Here is a 14,528-nt window from a genome sequence, read left to right as displayed (position 1 = left end):
GGTAGCGGTTGTGCAGCATGTGCCCGTTTGCCGAGCACTTTCCCTCTGCTTTGTGATTTAAGTCCAGCCGCAGAGGAAAGGTTCAAATGCTGCACGCAAGTGCTTTCAAATCTTCTTTACTGGCGTTTTCAAGCAGCTTATCTTAATAACCTGCACATTATGTGCAACATTCGGTGAAGAAATGTATGTTTGAAAAAAGCAGTTGCATAGCTTAACTACAGCAGCATGTCAGGTCTTGTGTGACTGCTGTGCATTAGAGACCTTAAACAATGATAATAGAGCTGTTGAAGTACAAAAGTGTTCACATTTATTCCACCAGAATTATTCCAATTTAACTGATACAATTTGCTAAAGGTGCTGCAGGAATCCCTCTCAGACGTGGTGGTATTATCTTTAAACACTGCAGGAGAATCCAAATGGATTTCAGCAAACACAAGCACTATATCCACTTAACTCAACCGGCACATTCAGATTGATGGTAAGCCCCTCGTCTTCTGAAGCTCAGTGAGCTCACTGAGGACTCTTAATGTCATTGTAAAGCTCAAGGTGGACCTCTAGATCAGGGCCATGCTTTTTTTCTCAAAACAGATGCAGCTGCTTTGTTCAGCCAAACCATGACCACCGTCTCCTGCAGTGGCTGACAATGAGCTGTTGGTACAATAAAAAGTGGAAACAAGTGGGAACCCTTGTCACCTTCAAAGCTGGAATGAGAACGGTTCTGGGGACATTAGCCAAACCCGCAAGCAACATGAACAACCCCAGTTCCTTCACTTCACATCACCAGAACAGACTGGATGGGCTGAAATAAAATGACCCTGCCATGTGTGGCTCTGTCAGTGCTAAAATACAAAAAAAAATCACCAGACCTCTTCTAAACTCCAAAAGTGATAATACCATTCGAAAAACTGTATGCATTGCATTTATTTGCACTGGTCTGTTACTTTTTAAATGAATCCACCAGTTGTTACGGCTGCATATCTTAGCTTCGTGAATAAAGTGCAAAATGAAGCTTTTGTCACTTTTGCACTGATCCAGAAAAAAAGGATCCAAACAGTTTCAGGAAGGCCTGGGGAAGCATCAACAGTGTCTAATGTTTAGCACAAATGGGACTGATGTGCCACTTTTACCGAGCTAAACCCTGTTCATGTCTGGCACAGGACGTTTGTCATCTGGGCAAAAGGTCAGAATTTATGTGTGAGATTTTGCAGCATCTCCCAGTTTTACTGGTGTTGAGTAAGAGCACCAGTTCTGAGAACTGCTGGTGGTAAATTGCTAATAAGCACAACAGTAAATATAATAATTGCATCTGGTTGCTTGCAGAAGCATCTGTTTTGTTTTAAATCCTGCAGTTGTGGTTTTCAGACGCTGCTACGCATGAAGCCATGCTTGATAGTGATGCTGCGCCAGAAAAATGATGTAACAACACAATTTCACATTTGTTTGTGGGCCTGATTAGATACGCCCTACCACTGGCATTCTCGCAGGGATGAGCGGGTCATCCAGAGGTTTAACTGAATGCTATGCAAATGAAAGTTGAAAGGATGAAAGTCTGGATGTCCAGCGGTGCAAGAAAAGACTAAGAGCCGACTCTCGACGCACTGACTCGAAAAACTGACCGGTCACACGGCTGCAGCAATTCCTACAGGTTTGGCCAAAAGCTGGTGCTTCAATCTTCTCAAGCAGTCGAGGCCAATCCGCCAAGATAGAAAACAGTCAGCCGCAGAAAATGTGAATGGTAACTTCTCCCAGGCTCGGCTGCATTGCTGTAATCACAGCAACCTGTTTGATACATAGAGGTCCTGGAAATCAATCCATCAAATGGAGCAGTTACCAACGAACCCATGAAACAGAGCCAAGCGAGCTGGCAGCGGCTGGCGGTATCCCGAAAACACAGCCCACATGCACCCAATCATCCCGGCCTGTGGCATCTCTGAGAGCACGGCCCTTCAACTACCTCCACATTGTCCACCACCATGTCTTTGTACAGCAAAACACATTCATACTAAAATATGATACCTGCCCCCCAAACAAAACCACAGGTATTCATGAAAAAGTTAAATAAAAGAATCCTGCATCGTCCATCGTCTTATCTGACTAAGACTGACACTAAAGAATTGTGGTCCCTTGCTAATCAACTCCATCAACTTGCCATGCATCAAAACAGATATCAGTCATGATTTGCAGGTGAAGGAGCAGCATTCAATCTGCCGAACATCAAGAGCTGGGGCTGATCCGTCCAGTAGAAGTATAAATTTACAGGACAAAGACATGAGTAATCAGAGCTGTATGGCGGGGAACTGATGACCGTAAGTAGCTGCTTCTCATCGAAAGAAATGTTGACGCGGAGGTTAGGCAGGGATAGGAAAACCACACTGGAAAACTGACTTGGGAATGGCATCTGGTTCCGATAACCACGGTGTATCACAATTAGCCAGCATAAAAATCACTTAAATGTGTGTGCACATGCGGTTCTGTGTGTGTGTGTGCGCGCATGCTGGGACCAAGGCAAAACCGAAAGTGATAGTGTGACTTGTCATAAGTGAGCGATTGAGTTGGGGAAGAAGGTTCACACATGGACGGGGTTCCAACTGACAGATGATAACTTCAGGCTAATTGTTCAACATAAAAACACAAATATCATTGCCAGAATGTATTTCTGTGTGATATCCAAGAGATATTTCCAACCTCAATGGAAAGATTCTGTGCGAGGACAAAAAAAGCATTGATTTAGGGTCAGTGTTCTCGCTGGCTTTTCTTCTTTTTTTGACGCAATTCAAACCACATTGCGGCAGGTCGACGTCTTGATATTATGGGTTGAGGGAAAAATGGTTCTCAATCAAAAGCATATATTTTCTTTTTTTCTGAACCAGAACGTCCATGCTGTCAAAGTTCAAGGTCTTCTGAGTGAATTCATTCTGCTCAGCACATAGAAGTGCAGCAAGTCATCCATCCATCCGTCCGGTTTGTTGCGTGGGCAATACAGACACAAACAACCATCCAAAGTCACACCTCACAGTTGGCATCTAGCCTAATGTGCCCATCTTTGAACTGTAGGGGAAAGCCTGCATACCTGGAAAATACCCAGGTAGATGCCAACGTCACACAGTAAGGACCTAGGTTGGAATCAAACCTGTAACCTTCTTGCTGTGAAGCAACATCAGTGCTAACCACTGCACCCAAGTGCAGAATTGACCGCTTCACAGGAGAGGGAGCAAACCTTACAGCTGACCTGAGCAAGTGCCACCAATGGGAATATCGAATATATAGCGTTATGATAGTACACTGAAAAAAATGGCAATAAAAATAAGGTACTGGACTACTTAAAATCTGCATATTAGCGTATTTGTTGGACAGTTAGGAACTTTTAAACTAACAGGTTAGGAAGGTGCAATAGACATCCTGCAGCTAGCGGTCCTCCTAGCCACATCAGATCTGTGTGTCAAGATCAAGTTGCAGCTTTTAGAGTCACATCATCTGTGCTCATGCCCTCTGTGGTAACACACGCACGCACACAGTACACATAGTGCAAAGTGAGAAACTGTTAATGGGCATCTTCTGTTTGGCACCTGCAACACAGCACACTGGAAAAACTGTAAATTAACACCGGGCCGTGTGACGAGCCTCCTTCAGCTCTCGCTTCAGATAACCCTGCACCCTTTCTGCATCTGAAGGGCAAGAGTGATCAAAGTCCAGCCTCAAATGTTTTATTAACAGGTGTCAGGGCTGCGGTGCATAATAGATAAAGGATGAAGGGTTGAGGTGTACCCTGCCTCCTTCACTTCACCCCGAAGTTGCCTCTAATCCCATTGCCGCCGCTGCATAATTCATGCACTGTGACAGATCGTCCACCACCTGCACCCACTGGAATCTCAGAAGGGGAGCAAGGTGATGGAAACTTCTGCGCAGACACACGCCCTCGGCCGGCTTTATTCCCAACACTGGACGGCCTCACGTGTTGTCACACAACTGCTTTGGCCCGAGAGCCGCATGCGGTGCGAAAGGCACGCTTATCTGGCTGTCACACCACCGTCAAATATTTCCATTTTCTTCGGGAACGGAATCCGAAGCGAGGCTTGTTCCTGTCTACGGCTGTATAATTTTAATTTAGTGTGGCGTGCAGCCCGCGCTAAAAGAGTCCGGTCAGTGGGCGGTGTGGGTACACCAGAAATGGTGTTTTATGCTTGATCGGTGTTTAATGGGGCACACATGTGGCGGTGGGGGCTCGGGGTTTGATGTTTTGACACAGACGGTCCCTTGAGAAGCTGCAGAAAAATGAGTAAAGAAGATGAAAGTCAAACTGAAAGCAGTGACATGATAATTTTGGCCTCGGCCGACATTCCAAAGGCTTTCCCCCCCAATGTCGAAAAAAGAAGGACTTCTCCTGGTTTTGGTGGCAAGAAGGAGGCACAATAATCTGCATGTAATTGCCACGGGAGGTGAAAAATCACCTTGACCCATATCTGTAACATGTCTCTCTGAATATTTCACCAATCTGTCTGGAAGGCAGGGAAGGAATATGTCTCCAACATATCATGTAGCACCTCTAACAAACGCCAAAGAAGACAGAACAAGGAAAGGCGGAGAAAAAAAGTACTTTTCCATCTCCGCGGGCCAATCAAGCGCCACAAATGAGGATCTGTCCTGATGAGTTCCTGATTGAGGACTTCTAATCTAAGGTTCTCCACTCAGCAGGTCCCGTTGGGCCTGTTTGGCTCTGAGTTTCTGTGTGCGATTCGTGCAGTCCGCCCTGAGTTATGGAGGTGGCCGTTAAATATCGATAATGACGGGTCTCCTGCCTTGCAGTGGGTGGGCATGTGGAATGAGCGAACCACACAAGATCACTTCCTTCCAACATTTTTTTGTTAAGGTCTCAGCGTGCGGCAGTCATGTCGATATCCTTTCCCTCATTCAGCGGTGCTCAGGTTCTGCTTCGGCCCGGCCTCAGTATCACTTGCAATAATACCACCACTCCGGCACCTCTGATGACTTTAGCAGAGATGGCTCTGCTGGCCGGGAGCAGACCACTGTCAGGTTCCCACCACTTGTGCGCTGGAGTTACCGTAAGAGCAACCGCTTTCCCACCCAGTGTCGTCATGAAGCCGACATATCGTCCCACATAACTGGTATCCTTCCCAGACACACTTGGCCGATATCGACGTTGCTCGCAGGCCTCTGCATCATGTCCACACATGGTGAGTCAGGCAAAGAGATTAGTACAGTGTACCTAAAGTTTACTGCCGTTTTCTTTTTTTTTTTTTTTTTTTTAAGATCATTCTCCTCAAGAAATTTGTGGGACACAAAAAAACTTGATTCCAAGTGATGTCAAAGAGACAAGTTGATGTGACAGAACGTCTCTGATCACAATGAGGTTTTCACTTGCAGTCTAATTTACATTTTAGGACACTGGAGTAGTCGTCCAGCTCAGTGGTCTAGTGCTAGTGAGTGTCCGTCCTGAGACTCGGAGGTTTTGGGTTCGATCTCCAGCCGGATCATACTACCAAAGACTATAAAAATAGGACCCATTGCCACCCTGTTGGCACTCATTACTTGGGGTTGGACTTAACTTAACCCAATGATTCCCGTGCGCAGCACCACTGCTGCACAGCTCCCTCAGGTAAGGGGTCAAATGCGGAAGACAAATTTAGCATCTTTTGGGATGTGACAGTCAGTGGGACTTTCACTTCAACTTTAAACTTTCAACCACATATTTACAGGCAAATCCAGTATGTCTGGGACAAAAAACTCCTGGGGCTGCAATCCACTCCTGAGAAATCATGCAGCATGATTTTACGTGTCAGATGTGAGGACTTCAGGCAGGCTGGGGAGCAAGGCCACCTGCACTCACTTAACCCCTGGAGCAAGCGTATGAGCAGACGGTTGGCATTGACTTACAACTTTCCGCACACTCCATCATGCCCAATCGATTGCACTTGCCCCTGGACTATAAATAACTTTTAAGAGGGCCCAATATTGCAGCGCCTGTTTGTTTCAGTCACGCAGAGGACTGTCAACAAAGCCCTCATGCTCGTGCATACTCGGGTCTGTCTTCATCATGGGGGAATGTGTTCCATGTGTTCACGGGGGTGAATCTGTGATCATCCCGCAGCATAATGAGGTGAGATAATCTGAGCGAGTACAGAAGGCCGGCCGAGAATGAGGCCAGTGGCGGCGATACTACAAACCAGACCGCACCAAATGATGGGGAAACTGGTCCTCATTAGCGTAGCGCTGGGATAAAGAGATTATCCTAATAATAGAGTCTGGCTGTGGGACACAACTGAGACTTTTTGCTGTCATATTTGTCATTAGGAGCCCCTTACACAAAGATTGTTTTTGAGCTTGTATTTACAGACAAGTGTTTGACAGCATGATTTATTCAACATTTTGAAAATGGTTTTATTGTTTTGGTATTCTGACAAATCACATCTGCAAAATCAAGCAGCCAAGCTAGCTATCAGTATTTGACTTCCGTCTACTTTTTAGCCGCAGCGACACAACTTGTTTGCTAAGACTTGTCCAGCATCTGCCATGGCTGCCAGGTAATGTCCCTTCTCATGTGATTGCACGTCATTACACTCCATGTTTTTTTTTTGCGCTTTTCCAGTACGGTCTTTTTGCTGCTACCTTAACATTTACAACAGCCATCTTACTTCTACTACTGTAAACCTTAGTCTCAACACAGTTGCACAAAATCATTGATAGCTTCACTGAAGTAATTTCCAGTGTTAAAATGGTATCTTAAATAAGGTCATTTTTTTTTTTGTCTTCATTCGTTAACCAGGTTCAGTGATTTAATGCAATTAATGAACTGCAGCTACATAGCACTTTCCAGCACCTTCACGGTACCCCAAAGCGCTTTACAATGGCCTCTCATTCACCCATTCACTCACACACTCACACACCAATGGGTGGCTGCTGCCATGCAAGGCACTGCCTAGCCCCACTGGGAGCAAATTAGGGTTCACTGTCTCGCCCAAAGACACTTCAACAAGTGGACAGTTGGAGCCGGGATTTGAACCACCAACCCAATAAGTCAAAATGTATTGACAATTCATTGTTTTTTACCTTTGTCGGGCAGTCACAGAAACATTTGCAGATGTCATACTCACAGGAGGTCCTGAAAGAGAAAGGGAAAAACACTCAGTGTGTGTCTTATTAAGCATCCATCAATTGGAGCAATACATTAACTTTCAAAACAAACACAAAATACTACACACATTTGTATGTATAAAGGCAGAAGATGGTTTAGAATTCTTTCTTTGAAAGAAGATACATTTTCTTGATGGTTCTCCACCTTTCCATGAAATTTCCCAAATAATGGCCACCAACTCTGCTGATCACTTCCTGCATGGCTTCAGTTTCATAATTCAGCATCGACTGTGGTTCAAATATTCCCTTCCTATTTTGAGAGGTGCCACTAAGTGGTTTCACTCCCACTTATTGCTGCCAACACGCAAGACGGCTCAACAGAAGCCTATAAATCACATCAAGGTGCCCAACTCCTTTTGCACCTTAAAATATATATTTTTCTTAACAACTTCACTGTCCTTGAACTGTTCTTCTTGTTCTTCTTTGTGACCAGGGGAGGGAACGAAACTGCTCCAGCAGCTGGAATACTTTAAGTGAGGCTCGCCAGAGCTTCACTTCCTGTTTTATGGGTCGTTGAGTTACAGTAGACCACTTAGCTTTTAATAAACCTGCCCCAATGTGTGCTTTCTGACAGGTCCCACTGTGCCTCAAGGATCACTGGGCACATTTTTAACCAGCTATTATGAAGTATCAAAGACATTAGGCGAATTATAAACCCTCAAAATGCTGCAGGGCACAAACAACAGCCACATCATAGACTATATACTTAAATTTGATTGTGTGACTGAGACTGAAAACTTTATTTTATAGCAAAATGATCCATGTTAACCGAAACAGCCTGACTAAATTCCCTTCTCACGAGTGCCAGCATTAATCAGACAGGCTGAATTTATGCCTTCACTCATTTCAGGCCTGGTCGCACAGAGATTGTGACATTTGGCTGTGAATTATGGGACATTTCTCTGCTCACGATGCCGTGAAACACAAGTTGGGCCTTTTAGTGCAAAGACAGATCTGCTTTTTCTCCACGGTGCGACACTGATGCGCCACAGCGGGGGCAATATTTTCAGCATCAATTCCTCTTTTTAATGAAAGCAGGTTCAATGCCGGTGCAAAACGTAGGAGGAAACTTTTTCTTTAACACTTTCCATCCGTGACCACCTGCGAGAAACGTTCCAGCGTGTGGCTTTCCCCCTAGCCTGAACCGTCACGCTACACTTTTTCCTTCTGCGTCTTTGCCGCAGACAAACAGCAGCACCTTAAATGTGTCCCATTAATTTGTATGGATATGGCCGTCTATTTCCTACATTTTGTTTATTTATTTATCTATTTATTTCACAAAAAAACAGCTGAGTCTGCATAAAAAAATGCCTTTGCCACAGATTTTGCGGAGTGGAGGGAAAAGAGGAAGTGGCAGTGGCTGAGTTACTTCTTGTTAGAGCGAATCATGAATTATATATCGCTCCTTCGTCAACGTGCAACCTCGCTGAGAACTTAAAGGAGGGCGAATTGGATTTGCAGAAGGCTTACAGTGCAAAAAGCAGCTCGCCCCTCGTCCCCATCAAGTCTTTTTCAGTCGCATAAATAAAATTCCCCGCTTTTCTCAGTCCCCTCTCGCTCCTGCAGGACGGCGTTTGACACTGTGCAGCGATAAACGCTGCGCCTAATGGGGCCGTGTTTGCTGTGAATGCCAGTGTGAGTTCCGTGTTGTCGCCGTGTTTGTGCTCATATCGACGGAGCTGAACACTGCAGAAGCAAAATGAGTATTCTGAAATGCTTCAACTTTTACTGATTTTGTAGCAACAAAGGCTTCCAGAGCTACAGTTTCATTGCTGTTTTTTTTTTAATGTTGTAAATCACGCTTACTTCCAAAAATGGATAATTTTTTTTTGTTTAGCAACAACACACTTCTGCATTGGTTGTTGCTGAAATTGTGGCTGAGCCGAGGCCTGCCTGCCCTTTTGTCTGCTGCTCACAGACCACTGTGTCACTCTGCTCCAGACTCTGTCAAAGGACATGATTGCTTTGCTTGTTTTCCAATTGAATTGTCGAATGGAAGCCGTCTGTGTTCACTTGGGCTGAGTGGAAAAAAGGGGGAAAGCTCGTCCTCGGACAATGGCCCCGTTTGAAAAACGCTGGCACGGCGGATGTTTATGGGAAAGTTAAGCGCTGCATCATCACAGTCTGGAAGTCTTTCAGTATCTGCAGCAAAGCAGAACATTGAACTTCTGTCTGTCCCTCGATTTTGTATTCAGGTTTCGTAATGCACGCTGGATTATCTTAGCGTTAGGTTAAGGAGTGGCAAAGCGCCACGTTTCACTAATCTACCTCTCAAAACATGGAACGAAACGCAGGCCAGGTTCTTAAAAAATAGGACAGAGCAGGACCTCCGAAACTAACAACCCTCCATCAACACTGAGGTTTTTTACATGAATTCTGCAGAACTGGAGCAGGATGAAATCAGAGTTGGTAACACTCACAGAACCAAAGTTTATCTTCACCATTGTTCAGCACTGCCACTGAGTTGCATTGCACAAAAATAGAACACTTCATAAATAACCAGAATTGCGCAATGGATATGACAGAACCCTGACATCTTTCTGCTTTGGCTGAAACAAATTTGAGCACCAGAACTAAATCAAACTGTGGGTCTTGAGAGTCGAGCGACAGACGTTGCTTCAAGTTGATAAAACTGCTTTTGCTGACCCTTCAGGTCTCTGCAGCCTCTGACCAGGACTCGTTCTGTTCTGCCCTCCATGTTTTCACGATTAAAATCTGACTTTTCCAGAGTCCTTAGACAATCTTGGACAACTCTGAAGCCAACCTGGCCACAAATTACACTTCTATGAGCCCAGCTTGGCCTTCAGAGGATATACAATGTCCTTTTCCATGAGTGAAAGCACAGCGTGATGCTCTGATGTTCTACATCCACACACAAGTGTACGTACCGGGCTCTCCGTTGCGGCCTCGTCTTCCTCGCTTTCCCGGAGGTCCTGCAGAAACAAAGACAAATACGATGAATTGTACATGGTAATTTGATTGTCTACATGTTTGTATGAGTTTCATGTCTTCTGACAGTCAAACCACATTACAGCAGGATCTAGGGAGGGGATGGAAATGTGTATGTATTTATTTATTGCCTTTGGACTGTATAAGCAAAGGTCCTGCAAGTATTGAGGTTCTATTTATTCACAGGCCAGGATGGAAAAAGGGAAACACTGAGTGAATTCTTTGCAACCGAAGGTTTGCCCCCTTTTTTCCATCCAGCTAGGATGCCTTGGTCTTTAATTTGTTTACGTAGACAGAGCGTTTCAGTTTTTTTCCTCGCCAACCCGCCACCCCGCCCCCTACCCTGTCAACACTATCAACCTGTAGGAGTAAAACAATTACACGCTTTGTCGGCTTTGACACGCCAGGAGCTGTGACAGGGTCGTAGCATGCAGCAGGTAGCTCTCCGCTTTGGGAAATTGGGAGTGTCTCCCCTCACTTGAACCCGTCTTTCCCACAGGACAAACTTTCAGGAGTTCTTGTTCTCCCTCAGCTCAAAAAAAAAACTACAAAAAAACAAAAGAAAACTTGTGTGAATTCACGGTTTTCACTTGACGCTGCAAAGTAAACTTTGCCCCGGCAGACACAAGCTAAACTCAAGGAACTTCTGATGGGATGGATTAAATCTGCCGAGAGAAAATTGTTTTTTCCATTCACTGCTGAAAGAGTTGTCAAAAAAGCAATCTTGCCCAACTGGTTTTGCATGGCAGGAAATGTTCTCTGGCACTGTGATTATGCAAATATTGCGCAAAGGCTTTTGACCCCCACACCGTCGAAAGACGAGCATTTTGTCATCTCGCCCGACGTTCGAGATAATTACTGTAATGCAACGGTGATGCCTTGGAGCAGACGACTTGACATTAATTGCATGCTTGTCAAGAGTCACTCCTGGAGAGGTCGTCGAAGGAAATTTGACGGCAGCGTGACAGAAGCGGAATTAATAGGACCAAAAAAACGATGTCAATTATTAATCATCTCCAAAATAGTGCTGCCCTGCTGCCCTCCTCCTTCATAACCTACACCCTTGACGGCAAGACATCATTTGATAAATGTTCTTTTATCTGGGTCTCGGTGAAGGCATTGCTCTTTATTAAAGATACATATCCCAATAAATTCATGCAGACAAAACGCAAAAAGCCAACTAATGATGTGAGCGAGTGAAGTCTAACGAATGCTGATCGGGCCCTTAGATCAAAGTGAATCAGAAAATGGTTAAAAAAGATTGTGTAACTGCAGCCTTAACGTCTTACCCTGAAACGCCCATTCCCAAATTGAAGTTTGGCCATGCAGCATGCCAACTTGAAACGAGGCCAACTGGTGGAGCTGGAGGGTTTTATTCAATTCATATGACATTTTATTCGTCTGCAGGCTGCAATTAGTTTGTAGCAAGACATTGATATAAATAAGATGTATGTTCGTCAAGTGTTGACTTTTCTTGTATGTTCAAGTGACGCTGGGTAAAGCCACTAAGTCCTTGACTACATTTTTGTTTCATCTCAGCTATGTTGTAATGAGATCTGCGGCCTTGACTCTCTAAGGAATGAAAGCAAAAAGTGTTGGTGGGGGAGGAGTAGAGGGGCGACACAAAGTTAAAAGGAACAATGCTTTTCATGCAGGACTCTGCTGATTTAGGACACCCTAGAAGAGTTAGTGAGGCACAAAAAAAATGAAGGATTATGTTGTAGAACCCTTCGCTTCATGTCTGGTCCTCAAACTGATCCCACCGTTTGGCCCCGGACTCTGCTCGTCCTGGGCCTTTTCCAGGAGAATGTGAGTCGCAGCCAGCGAAGGCTCCTGGCACAGTTGAAAGAATGTAACTGCAGGTGGAGTTTGACTCAGGCTTTACTACATTTTGTGTTCACCTCTGGTTTCTCCACAGCATGGGCAAAGCTTATCCTATTTTGGGGATGCTGAAGCAAACCCAAAATTAAACTCAGCACCCCCAAAAGTTCTGTTGAAAATGTTTTACACTTCTAATTTTGTCTTTGACAAGCTCAATGTCCAAGAAAGACTCAACTCTCTAGTTAAAACATAATATATTCATAAAATTAAAATTAAAACACCCACCCCTCGCAAATGGTACGATCCTCCTCTCACCCACTCTTCCGGTACCTGAACTGAAGCAACCAGTCGGCGAGTGCAACCTGCGCAGGTGTACAGCAGCAGGGAGAGTTGTTCAGCTATCAAGCTGTGGATCCAGTAAGTAGCTCAACCAAAGTGTCTCACAGGTTTACATTATCCCTCAGCCAACACGTTATAATTATTACCAGTCCCATTTTACCTCATAAAAAACATATTAATTCTAATACCGTTACGATAGGCTCCTTTGCTAACTAGCTAACTAGCTTACTGTCTCCTGTCAGCAAGTCGGCAGTTTTTTTTATGTTGTGGGCTATTGTAAACAAAGTGTGCACTGTTTGAATTGGAGAGAAAGAGGCTGCTGTTTGTATCACTGCATCCCAGTTGGCCAACTAGAAGCCAGTGATGAGATGTGAGAATGATGATCTCTCTCTTTTGTTCTCAAAAATATGAAGCTATTGTAACAAACAACAACTCTTCAGTCCTGATTTTCACTTATTCTATCTAATTAGTTGACAAGAATATATTTGTGCATGATTGTCAATGCCAAGTGAAAGGATGAAAGATAGAGAGTGAGAAAGTGCAGGAAGAACCAGGTGAGGAAACACCATAATTTAAAAAATAATAATATGAATAATAACAATAAATAAACTTATAATGTAGTATATTGTGATGACTGTAGTATTTAAGAAATGTGCACTAGAGGTCTCCACGGGTCCAATTTGAAGGACCTGAAACCAAATGGCTCAGAGAAATCTGTTCCCGGAGCCGACTGGCCCCAATCTAAAAATCTGAGTTCCGAACCAAAACGGTTCTGTGAAAATGGAAATCGGATAAGTGGCTCCGAGCCATTATTATAGATATGAGTTCCAGCCCCAACCAGAACCGCGAGAAGTTGGAGCAAGCCCTGAATAGAACCGTGCTATACCAGCCCCGTACCCTGAAAACCCTGGTGCCGCATCAATCTGACAGCCTATGTGCGCACACATGCACATGAGAGAGAGAGAGAGATACAACCAGATCCACCAGTCTGGATACCTGTCTGTAGCCTATACCTGTTGTCTGTATACCTGTCTTTAGTCTCCACCCGTCTGAAAGAAGATGTGCACTTTATTGTGTTTGTAAAGTTTGATTTGATATACGCGTCAAGGTCCAAGTGATGAATTATGGACACTACAATGAAGCGCAGCAATGCATAAAAGTGGTCTTCTTTCACTCGTCTCATTGACAGCTAGAGCCGATGTGAATAATTATATAAATTAACATAGGCTATGAGGATGCCGGGTTTTCCTTGATCAGCAGCCGTTCATTATATACAGCAGCAGTGATTGGAATGTGTGTGAGCCAATCGATGCTGCCAGTCACACTGGGAAATCCTGAGAGAAACTAAATTTGTATTGTGGTTTGCATTGTGCGCTGGTCTGGTATAAAAAACTTTAGGTAGGTTAGGAAACAGTTAAGTGTGAACTGTTAAGTGTGAACTGCCAAGTTAAGTTGTGAATAACCTTAGAAAACAACATAACACAGGGTAGCAAGTTAATCTAAGCGACTGCTGCCTGCTGTGACTACTAACGTAGTCCTGGACTCTTCTTAATCATGGCTGCTGCATAGCAATTTGAACGTGGCAGTCAGTGGAGTAGTGGCTAAAACGTTTTCTTTGTTGGGACGCGGGTTCAAGCCCAGCCTTTGTTGGGTCCTTAGCGTTTGCTTGTTTTTTGTTTTACTTCTATATACTGACAGTACCTGGTACTGGCTACAGGAGGGCACCTACACAATGTTCCAAGGATGACTGTGTTACGTGACATTTCTCGTCAAATATGTTACAAAAACGGGACGAGTGCATGTAGTACGCAATTTCATAGAAATAATTTGCTAACAGGCAGTGGCAAGGGCAACATCACTTCCTGGTTTTAACATCTCCTGTAGCAAGGACAACTACAGATGTGAGTAAACAAAGGTAGCCTGTTCCGACCCGACCCTGCTCCACAGGTTGGTTTTTAATGGTTTTGAATGGAAGTAGGTGGAGGTTTTGCTGGACCTGTCTTTTACGTCGCTGATGCTTATGTTGAAACAAAACCCAACATTTCCCCGAGGAGTTCCTCTTGCACCCTGATGCAAGACATTCCTGAGTTTATTTACTGGTCTCTTACTGGAAGCTGCTGAGAGACACTCACAGCTTGAAAACCCGCAAGAGATATATCAGGAATTACTTTCTTCTGATCAGAGACTGGTCTAATCAGATGAAGGAGTAATGTTGGAGCTTTCAAAATTGGAGAAACATCGGCTCAGATTATTCAGTAACACTCAGATTC

General features: G+C 44.4%; 2 protein-coding genes across 2 annotated transcripts in view; both read right to left on the bottom strand.

Annotated features, from left to right (window-relative positions):
- Positions 1-14,528, bottom strand: part of col25a1 (collagen type XXV alpha 1 chain) — a 119,458-nt gene that overhangs the window by 40,706 nt on the left and 64,224 nt on the right. Inside the window, exons 3-4 of the mRNA XM_076035415.1 lie at positions 10,038-10,082; positions 7,110-7,117 (exon numbers count right to left, since the gene is read on the bottom strand). Coding sequence (XP_075891530.1) covers positions 7,110-7,117; positions 10,038-10,082 — 53 coding nt within the window. The remainder of the gene's footprint in view (positions 1-7,109; positions 7,118-10,037; positions 10,083-14,528) is intronic.
- The window catches only part of etnppl (ethanolamine-phosphate phospho-lyase), a 106,046-nt gene that overhangs the window by 54,469 nt on the left and 37,049 nt on the right, over positions 1-14,528 (bottom strand). The window lies entirely within an intron of this gene.

The sequence above is a fragment of the Nelusetta ayraudi genome, unplaced genomic scaffold (assembly GCF_046127955.1).
Source record: "Nelusetta ayraudi isolate G7.1 ecotype Tasmania unplaced genomic scaffold, CSIRO-AGI_Nayr_v1 ptg000042l, whole genome shotgun sequence".
NCBI lineage: Eukaryota > Metazoa > Chordata > Actinopteri > Tetraodontiformes > Monacanthidae > Nelusetta > Nelusetta ayraudi.
The sequence above is the reverse complement of the archived record's forward strand: the minus strand, read 5'-3'. Positions and strand labels throughout refer to the sequence as shown.